The sequence below is a fragment of the Hydractinia symbiolongicarpus genome, chromosome 11, assembly GCF_029227915.1.
Source record: "Hydractinia symbiolongicarpus strain clone_291-10 chromosome 11, HSymV2.1, whole genome shotgun sequence".
In the NCBI taxonomy this organism is placed as follows: Eukaryota; Metazoa; Cnidaria; class Hydrozoa; order Anthoathecata; family Hydractiniidae; genus Hydractinia; species Hydractinia symbiolongicarpus.
This window is the reverse complement of record NC_079885.1, coordinates 2,550,978-2,561,592: the sequence shown is the minus strand read 5'-3', so window position 1 is coordinate 2,561,592 and position 10,615 is coordinate 2,550,978. Positions and strand designations below refer to the sequence as shown.

The 10,615-nt window shown below is 37.7% G+C and overlaps 1 protein-coding gene across 1 annotated transcript; it reads right to left on the bottom strand.

Annotated features, from left to right (window-relative positions):
• Positions 1-1,971: 1,971 nt before the first annotated feature.
• On the bottom strand, positions 1,972-4,338 carry LOC130614453 (piggyBac transposable element-derived protein 1-like). The gene is made up of 3 exons (XM_057435882.1): positions 4,197-4,338; positions 2,213-4,051; positions 1,972-2,009 (listed from the first exon to the last, which is right to left on the bottom strand). Exons 1-3 carry the CDS (start codon positions 4,336-4,338, stop codon positions 1,972-1,974), a joined length of 2,019 nt encoding a protein of 672 aa, XP_057291865.1.
• Positions 4,339-10,615: the final 6,277 nt, after the last annotated feature.

The window sequence follows — 10,615 nt, the reverse complement described above, 5'->3', positions numbered from 1 at the left end:
ATTTTTAATGAGACGCTTAATGAAAGAGGTTTACTCGCCGGCAAACGAAATACCACGATTTCCCTAAATCCCGGGTTTGTCCCGTATAGTCGAATGTTTACAAAGAAAGTACCCTGTGAGTAAACTCATTCCCAGAACGATTTTTTAAATTATCTTTTCAGCACTAAAACGCATGAGACTTGTAGTTTTCAAAAATGTTTTCATTTTTAATGAGACGCTGAATAAAAGGAGTTTAATCGCCGGCAAACAAAAACCCGCGATTTCCCGTAAATCCCGGACTCGGCCCGTATAGTCCAAAGTATACAACGAAAGTACCCAGGGAGTAAACTCATTTCCCGAACGATTTTTTAAATTAATTTTTCACCACTAAAACGCATGAGACTTGTAGTTTTCAGAAATGTTTTCATTTTTGATGAGACGCTTAGTGAAAGTGGTTTAATCGCCGGCAAACGAAAACTCGCGATTTCCCGTAAATCCCGGGCTTGGCCCGTATAATCGAATGTATACAAGGAAAGTACCCTGTGAGTAAACTCATTTCCAAAACGATTTTTTAAATTATCTTTTCACCACTAAAACGCATGAGACTTGTAGTTTTCAGAAATGTTTTCATTTTTGATGGGACGCTGAATAAAAGAAGTTTAATCGCCGGCACACGAAAACCCGCGATTTCCCGTAAATCCCGGACTGGGCCCGTATAGTCAAAAGTATGCAAAGAAAGTACCCTGTGAGTAAACTCATTTCCAAAACGATTTTTTAAATTATCTTTTCACCACTAAAACGCATGAGACTTGTAGTTTTCAGAAATGTTTTCATTTTTGATGGGACGCTGAATAAAAGAAGTTTAATCGCCGGCACACGAAAAACCGCGATTTCGCGTAAATCCCGGACTGGGCCCGTATAGTCAAAAGTATACAAAGAAAGTACCCATCGAGTAAACTCATTTCCCGAACGATTTTTTAAATTATTTTTTCACCACTAAAACGCATGAGACTTGTAGTTTTCAGAAATGTTTTCATTTTTGATGAGACGCTTAGTGAAAGTGGCTTAATCGCCGGCAAACGAAAACTCGCGATTTCCCGTAAATCCCGGGCTTGGCCCGTATAATCGAATGTATACAAAGAAAGTACCCTGTGAGTAAACTCATTTCCAAAACGATTTTTTAAATTATCTTTTCACCACTAAAACGCATGAGACTTGTAGTTTTCAGAAATGTTTTCATTTTTGATGGGACGCTGAATAAAAGAAGTTTAATCGCCGGCACACGAAAACCCGCAATTTCCCGTAAATCCCGGACTGGGCCCGTATAGTCAAAAGTATGCAAAGAAAGTACCCAGCGAACGATTTTTTAAATTTTTTTTCACCACTAAAACGCATGAGAATTGTAGTTTTCAGAAATGTTTTAATTTTTGATGAGACACTGAATAAAAGGCGTTTAATCGCCGGCAAACGAAAACCTGCGATTTCCCGTAAACCTGGACTCGGCCCGTATAGTGAAAAGTATACAAAGAAAGTACTCAGGGAGTAAACTCATTTCCCGAACGTTTTTTTAAATTATTATTTCACCACTAAAATCCATGAGACTTGTAGTTTTCAGAAATGTTTTCATTTTTAATGAGACGCCTAATGAATGTGGTTTAATAGCCGGCAAACGAAAACCCGCGATTTCCTGAAAATCCAAAAGTATACAAAGAAAGTACCCAGGGAGTAAACTCATTTCCCGAACGATTTTGTAAATTATTATTTCACCACTAAAGCCCATGAGACTTGTAGTTTTCAGAAATGTTTTCATTTTTAGTGAGACGCTTAACCCTATTCGTACCGGGGCTTTTTTGACGTTCAAATCCCAGGGGCGCGCTGATTGAGCGCACCCCCAAGAAAATCTTTCGCATAAAAGCGGTGAACCTGATTTTTTTACAGTAACATTATGTATCTATATTGTACCAAAAAACACCTACTTTGGATGTTTTCAAGCTAAATTACATTCTCACTGCCCCAATCAACATGAGCGGCTGAAAAAAAAGGGCGAAAAATAAGGATTTTTCAAAAAAATGTCCCTAAAGAAGGTTTTTTGACATGAATTAGTTTTTTTACACCAAAACCCTGCTATTAGTATAAAACATGACAAAAATAAACAAAAAGAAGTAAAATAATGTCAGTAAGGTTCATATCATCAGCTGAAACCAGAACGTTCATTTCTTTGAACACGACATACATTTTTGTATCATATGGGCCTGACACGTTGTATTGCCACATGATTGACAAAGTGATTTGACACACGGAATAGATTTTTTCTTTTGGGAATAATTTTCTCCTGCATTCTCAGCCTGACAAACAGTACACCGTTTCCTTGTTTCTGCAAATGCAGGACCAATAGCTGCACGCGGTTCCGGATTACATTGCGCATTACCCAAGACAAGATTTATTTTTTGTTTTGTGATGGACAACATACCATTTTGACTTCTTTTTTGTATGGTTGGTTTCACCAATTCCATGACTAATTGAAAGGCGTATTCAAAAGACTTTTGTTGTAGCGGATCAATACCTTTATTCAGTGAATATATCGTCGAAGAATTTACTCGAGCGGTATCCAACATGTAAGAAAACATAACAAACGTCCACTTTCTTGACTTTGTCTTCGTCGTGTGAAACCCCATCCTCTGATCCACAATATCAGTACCCCCCTTTGTAAAGTCATATAGTTTATATAACCCCAATTTGTGGCAATTATCATCCTTGGTTGTACCTAGGATTGGTTCTAGTGTTGACAACATGAGTACATTTTTCTTTCCGTTTGAAGTTTTCACTACATATGAAGATAAGGACAGCGGCCCATCTTTTTGCCAATACACTTCACTGGACAGTGGCTCTCTTTGTTTGAAATCTTTCATTTCAATTGGAATTCCTTTCCTGTTGATCTGCATTGTACCAACACAAGTGATATCCCTTTCATACAACCAAAGCGCAAGCGGGATTGATGTATATAATCTGTCGAAAGATATATTACGTCCGGCCAGCGAGACAACATTTGATAGTTGTTTTATCATGTATTTTACTATTTCCTCAGTGCCTGGTACATAATAAATTCCTGGATCTCCCTGTGGTTTGCCGCTATATGGAGCTGCAAGGAATGTATACGGATATCGTGCTGCATTTATGGCTTTCAGTAATAAACCGTATTTGGCGGGTTTGTTGGGATTGTACTGTTTGAAACTTATCTGTGTCCTCATTGGATACAGGGTTTCATCAAGTGATAGATAGTCGCCCGGTACAAGGCATGACATGCATTCATAATTGAAAGATTCAAAAACTTCACGCATTGCCGCAAAACGGTCATGTTTCCATCTTTCATCTCTTGTTGTCTCGTCGTCAAAACAAAGGTTTGTACGTATAAAAAAAAACCTATTTCTCGACATAGTGGCGCTGAATATTGGCGGACCATATTGGTTTGAGAATAATCTATGAGCAGATATACAGTTTAGTTTGTATAGTCCTCGATATAGGTACAATCCAATAAATGCATAAATTTCTTCAACAGAGGTTTCTTTCATGTACGAATACCTACTATTTTGCGTCAAGAAATTATCGGGTAGTTTGGACAGAGTGCGTCTAATCTTTCTGTTGGTGCACAACAAAATGTTATTCACAATTTCAGGAGTGAAGTAGAGCTCAAAAGCAGAACGGGGTGATGCAGTTTCACAAGCTTTTGGTTGTGGGCCTTGTCGTCCAGTAATAACATTTGCACGATTATTTCGACCAACATTTCCAGCTTGTGGCTGATTCTGGAAAGTACGAATTATGTCATTTTTCTTCTTATTATCTATTTTGAAAATGCTTTGGATAGACTTTGATTCTGGTGGTATTGGAAAAACGTTATAATTTTCTAAATTTGTAGCGGCAGCAATACTGTTTACTAAGCGATATTTCGTAAGTCGACGTCTCCTCAAATGGTTTGCTCCGGCTTCCTCTTCACTTTCGGACGCATCATTGTCAGCATCACCTACACGGTCATCGTTATCATGTTGATGATCCTCTTCTTCAACTATTTCTTTATCTATGAGACAAACAAAAATACTAAAAATAAATTATCACACATTTTGAAACATATTTTGCTTCTCGCAACCAATGCGCCATATATATACGCGAAGTTAGACAGAGAGATTATATATATGTATATATAATATAGCTATATATATTACCAATTTCACCGCACAATTCTTCCAAATCATCTTCATCATCAAGTTCTTCATCCATAGCTTCGTCTACGTTATCTTCTTCAATAAATCTCAATATATTTTGAATGGCTTCCTCAGATGAAATTCTAGCCTTTTTCGGTCCCATTTTGTAATTTTTTTATTAGACTAATAATATATAAAGGGGTAATTTATGTCACAAACGCAATAATTATATTTTTTATTATATATAAGCCCTCTTTGCTATACCATCTATCCTATTTATCTAATTAACATCAATAAGACTGAAAATATAACACAATTCGAAATATTTCATTTTTCGCTTTTGCGCCTTTTTTGACATTGGCCCCATAATGGCCGCAAAACATAAATTTTTCAGAAAAAAAATTTGCCGGTCTTAACCGCCCTAAAAAAATATTAAAAGTCTGCGAAGCTCATGCGGGTCGCTTAATTTTTCATGAAAAGCCGCATAAAAATGTGAAAGGGTGCGCTCATTCAGCGCACTCCCGGTACAAATAGGGTTAATGAATGTGGTTTAATAGCCGGCAAACGAAAACCCGCGATTTCCTGTAAATCCCGGGCTTGGCCCGTATAGTCGAATGTATACAAAGAAAGTACCCTGTGAGTAAACTCATTTCCAAAACGATTTTTTAAATTATCTTTTCACCACTAAAACGCATGAGACTTGTAGTTTTCAAAAGTGTTTTCATTTTTGATGAGACGCTGAATAAAAGGAGTTTAATTGCCGGCAAACGAAAACCCGCGAATTCCCGTAAATCCCGGACTCGGCCCGTATAGTCAAAAGTATACAACGAAAGTACCCGGGGAGTAAACTCATTTCCCGAACGATTTTTTAAATTATTAGTTCACCACTAAAGCCCATGAGACTTGTAGTTTTCAGAAATGTTTTCATTTTTGATGACACGCTTAGTGAAAGTGGTTTAATCGCCGGCAAACGAAAACCCGCGATTTCCCGTAAATCCCGGGCTTGGCCCGTATAATCGAATGTATACAAAGAAAGTACCCTGTGAGTAAACTCATTTCCAAAACGATTTTTTAAATTATCTTTTCACCACTAAAACGCATGAGACTTGTAGTTTTCAGAAATGTTTTCATTTTTATGGGACGCTGAATAAAAGAAGTTTAATCGCCGGCACACGAAAAACCGCGATTTCGCGTAAATCCCGGACTGGGCCCGTATAGTCAAAAGTATACAAAGAAAGTACCCATCGAGTAAACGCATTTCCCGAACGATTTTTTAAATTATTTTTTCACCACTAAAACGCATGAGACTTGTAGTTTTCAGAAATGTTTTAATTTTTGATGATACGCTTAGTGAAAGTGGTTTAATCGCCGGCAAACGAAAACCCGCGATTTCCCGTAAATCCCGGGCGTGGCCCGTTTAGTCGAATGTATACAAAGAAAGTACCCTGTGAGTAAACTCATTTCCAAAACGATTTTTTAAATTATCTTTTCACCACTAAAACGCATGAGACTTGCAGTTTTCAAAAATGTTTTCATTTTTGATGAGACGCTGAATAAAAGGAGTTTAATCGCCGGCAAACGAAAACCTGCGATTTCCCGTAAATCCCGGACTCGGCCCGTATAGTCAAAAGTATACAACGAAAGTACCCAGGGAGTAAACTCATTTCCCGAACGATTTTTTAAATTAATTTTTCACCACTAAAACGCATGAGACTTGTAGTTTTCAGAAATGTTTTCATTTTTGATGAGACGCTTAGTGAAAGTGGTTTAATCGCCGGCAAACGAAAACTCGCGATTTCCCGTAAATCCCGGGCTTGGCCCGTATAATCGAATGTATACAAAGAAAGTACCCTGTGAGTAAACTCATTTCCAAAACGATTTTTTAAATTATCTTTTCACCACTAAAACGCATGAGACTTGTAGTTTTCAGAAATGTTTTCATTTTTGATGGGACGCTGAATAAAAGAAGTTTAATCGCCGGCACACGAAAACCCGCGATTTCCCGTAAATCCCGGACTGGGCCCGTATAGTCAAAAGTATGCAAAGAAAGTACCCAGCGAACGATTTTTTAAATTTTTTTTCACCACTAAAACGCATGAGAATTGTAGTTTTCAGAAATGTTTTAATTTTTGATGAGACACTGAATAAAAGGCGTTTAATCGCCGTCAAACGAAAACCTGCGATTTCCCGTAAACCTGGACTCGGCCCGTATAGTGAAAAGTATACAAAGAAAGTACCCAGGGAGTAAACTCATTTCCCGAACGTTTTTTTAAATTATTATTTCACCACTAAAATCCATGAGACTTGTAGTTTTCAGAAATGTTTTCATTTTTAATGAGACGCTTAATGAATGTGGTTTAATAGCCGGCAAACGAAAACCCGCGATTTCCTGTAAATCCCGGGCTTGGCCCGTATAGTCGAATGTATACAAAGAAAGTACCCTGTGAGTAAACTCATTTCCAAAACGATTTTTTAAATTATCTTTTCACCACTAAAACGCATGAGACTTGTAGTTTTCAAAAATGTTTTCATTTTTGATGAGACGCTTAGTGAAAGTGGTTTAATCGCCGGCAAACGAAAACCCGCGATTTCCCGTAAATCCCGGGCTTGGCCCGTATAATCGAATGTATACAAAGAAAGTACCCTGTGAGTAAACTCATTTCCAAAACGATTTTTTAAATTATCTTTTCACCACTAAAACGCATGAGACTTGTAGTTTTCAGAAATGTTTTCATTTTTAATGAGACGCTTAATGAATGTGGTTTAATAGCCGGCAAACGAAAACCCGCGATTTCCTGAAAATCCAAAAGTATACAAAGAAAGTACCCAGGGAGTAAACTCATTTCCCGAACGATTTTTTAAATTATTATTTCACCACTAAAGCCCATGAGACTTGTAGTTTTCAGAAATGTTTTCATTTTTGATGAGACGCCTAATGAATGTGGTTTAATAGCCGGCAAACGAAAACCCGCGATTTCCTGTAAATCCCGGGCTTGGCCCGTATAGTCGAATGTATACAAAGAAAGTACCCTGTGAGTAAACTCATTTCCAAAACGGTTTCTTAAATTATCTTTTCACCACTAAAACACATGAGACTTGTAGTTTTAAAAAATGTTTTCATTTTTGATGAGACGCTGAATAAAAGGAGTTTAATCGCCGGCAAACGAAAACCTGCGATTTCCTGTAAATCTCGGACTCGGCCCGTATAGTCAAAAGTATACAAAGAAAGTACCCAGGGAGTAAACTCATTTCCCGAACGATTTTTTAAATTATCTTTTCACCACTAAAACGCATGAGAATTGTAGTTTTCAAAAATGTTTTTATTTTTGATGAGACGCTGAATAAAAGGAGTTTAATCGCTGGCAAACGAAAACCCGCGATTTCCCGTAAATCCCGGGCGTGGCCCATTTAGTCGAATGTATACAAAGAAAGTACCCTGTGAGTAAACTCATTTCCAAAACGATTTTTTAAATTATCTTTTCACCACTAAAACGCATGAGACTTGTAGTTTTCAAAAGTGTTTTCATTTTTGATGAGACGCTGAATAAAAGGAGTTTAATTGCCGGCAAACGAAAACCCGCGAATTCCCGTAAATCCCGGACTCGGCCCGTATAGTCAAAAGTATACAACGAAAGTACCCGGGGAGTAAACTCATTTCCCGAACGATTTTTTAAATTATTAGTTCACCACTAAAGCCCATGAGACTTGTAGTTTTCAGAAATGTTTTCATTTTTGATGACACGCTTAGTGAAAGTGGTTTAATCGCCGGCAAACGAAAACCCGCGATTTCCCGTAAATCCCGGGCTTGGCCCGTATAATCGAATGTATACAAAGAAAGTACCCTGTGAGTAAACTCATTTCCAAAACGATTTTTTAAATTATCTTTTCACCACTAAAACGCATGAGACTTGTAGTTTTCAGAAATGTTTTCATTTTTATGGGACGCTGAATAAAAGAAGTTTAATCGCCGGCACACGAAAAACCGCGATTTCGCGTAAATCCCGGACTGGGCCCGTATAGTCAAAAGTATACAAAGAAAGTACCCATCGAGTAAACGCATTTCCCGAACGATTTTTTAAATTATTTTTTCACCACTAAAACGCATGAGACTTGTAGTTTTCAGAAATGTTTTAATTTTTGATGATACGCTTAGTGAAAGTGGTTTAATCGCCGGCAAACGAAAACCCGCGATTTCCCGTAAATCCCGGGCGTGGCCCGTTTAGTCGAATGTATACAAAGAAAGTACCCTGTGAGTAAACTCATTTCCAAAACGATTTTTTAAATTATCTTTTCACCACTAAAACGCATGAGACTTGCAGTTTTCAAAAATGTTTTCATTTTTGATGAGACGCTGAATAAAAGGAGTTTAATCGCCGGCAAACGAAAACCTGCGATTTCCCGTAAACCCGGACTCGGCCCGTATAGTCAAAAGTATACAAATAAAGTACCCAGGGAGTAAACTCATTTCCCGAACGATTTTTTAAATTATTATTTCACCACTAAAGCCCATGAGACTTGTAGTTTGCAGAAATGTTTTCATTTTTGATGAGACGCTTAGTGAAAGTGGCTTAATCGCCGGCAAACGAAATCCCGCGATTTCCCGTAAATCCCGGGCTTGGCCCGTATAATCGAATGTATACAAAGAAAGTACCCTGTGAGTAAACTCATTTCCAAAACGATTTTTTAAATTATGTTTTCACCACTAAAACGCATGAGACTTGTAGTTTTCAGAAATGTTTTCATTTTTGATGGGACGCTGAATAAAAGAAGTTTAATCGCCGGCACACGAAAACCCGCGATTTCCCGTAAATCCCGGACTGGGCCCGTTTAGTCAAAAGTATGCAAAGAAAGTACCCAGCAAACGATTTTTTAAATTTTTTTTCACCACTAAAACGCATGAGAATTGTAGTTTTCAGAAATGTTTTAATTTTTGATGAGACACTGAATAAAAGGCGTTTAATCGCCGGCAAACGAAAACCCGCGATTTCCCGTAAATCCCGGACTCGGCCCGTATAGTCAAAAGTATACAACGAAAGTACCCAGGGAGTAAACTCATTTCCCGAACGATTTTTTAAATTAATTTTTCACCACTAAAACGCATGAGACTTGTAGTTTTCAGAAATGTTTTCATTTTTGATGAGACGCTTAGTGAAAGTGGTTTAATCGCCGGCAAACGAAAACTCGCGATTTCCCGTAAATCCCGGGCTTGGCCCGTATAATCGAATGTATACAAAGAAAGTACCCTGTGAGTAAACTCATTTCCAAAACGATTTTTTAAATTATCTTTTCACCACTAAAACGCATGAGACTTGTAGTTTTCAGAAATGTTTTCATTTTTGATGGGACGCTGAATAAAAGAAGTTTAATCGCCGGCACACGAAAACCCGCGATTTCCCGTAAATCCCGGACTGGGCCCGTATAGTCAAAAGTATGCAAAGAAAGTACCCAGCGAACGATTTTTTAAATTTTTTTTCACCACTAAAACGCATGAGAATTGTAGTTTTCAGAAATGTTTTAATTTTTGATGAGACACTGAATAAAAGGCGTTTAATCGCCGTCAAACGAAAACCTGCGATTTCCCGTAAACCTGGACTCGGCCCGTATAGTGAAAAGTATACAAAGAAAGTACCCAGGGAGTAAACTCATTTCCCGAACGTTTTTTTAAATTATTATTTCACCACTAAAATCCATGAGACTTGTAGTTTTCAGAAATGTTTTCATTTTTAATGAGACGCTTAATGAATGTGGTTTAATAGCCGGCAAACGAAAACCCGCGATTTCCTGTAAATCCCGGGCTTGGCCCGTATAGTCGAATGTATACAAAGAAAGTACCCTGTGAGTAAACTCATTTCCAAAACGATTTTTTAAATTATCTTTTCACCACTAAAACGCATGAGACTTGTAGTTTTCAAAAATGTTTTCATTTTTGATGAGACGCTTAGTGAAAGTGGTTTAATCGCCGGCAAACGAAAACCCGCGATTTCCCGTAAATCCCGGGCTTGGCCCGTATAATCGAATGTATACAAAGAAAGTACCCTGTGAGTAAACTCATTTCCAAAACGATTTTTTAAATTATCTTTTCACCACTAAAACGCATGAGACTTGTAGTTTTCAGAAATGTTTTCATTTTTAATGAGACGCTTAATGAATGTGGTTTAATAGCCGGCAAACGAAAACCCGCGATTTCCTGAAAATCCAAAAGTATACAAAGAAAGTACCCAGGGAGTAAACTCATTTCCCGAACGATTTTTTAAATTATTATTTCACCACTAAAGCCCATGAGACTTGTAGTTTTCAGAAATGTTTTCATTTTTGATGAGACGCCTAATGAATGTGGTTTAATAGCCGGCAAACGAAAACCCGCGATTTCCTGTAAATCCCGGGCTTGGCCCGTATAGTCGAATGTATACAAAGAAAGTACCCTGTGAGTAAACTCATTT

Excerpts from the sequence above, each read along its gene's own strand:
- LOC130614453 (XM_057435882.1), bottom strand. The coding sequence starts at position 4,338 with ATGGGACCGAAAAAGGCTAGAATTTCATCTGAGGAAGCCATTCAAAAT. Across the intron at positions 4,052-4,196 it reads AGAATTGTGCGGTGAAATTG|ATAAAGAAATAGTTGAAGAA; the intron begins GTAATATATATA and ends TTTGTCTCATAG. Across the intron at positions 2,010-2,212 it reads GGCCCATATGATACAAAAAT|CCGCTCATGTTGATTGGGGC; the intron begins GTATGTCGTGTT and ends CTTTTTTTTCAG.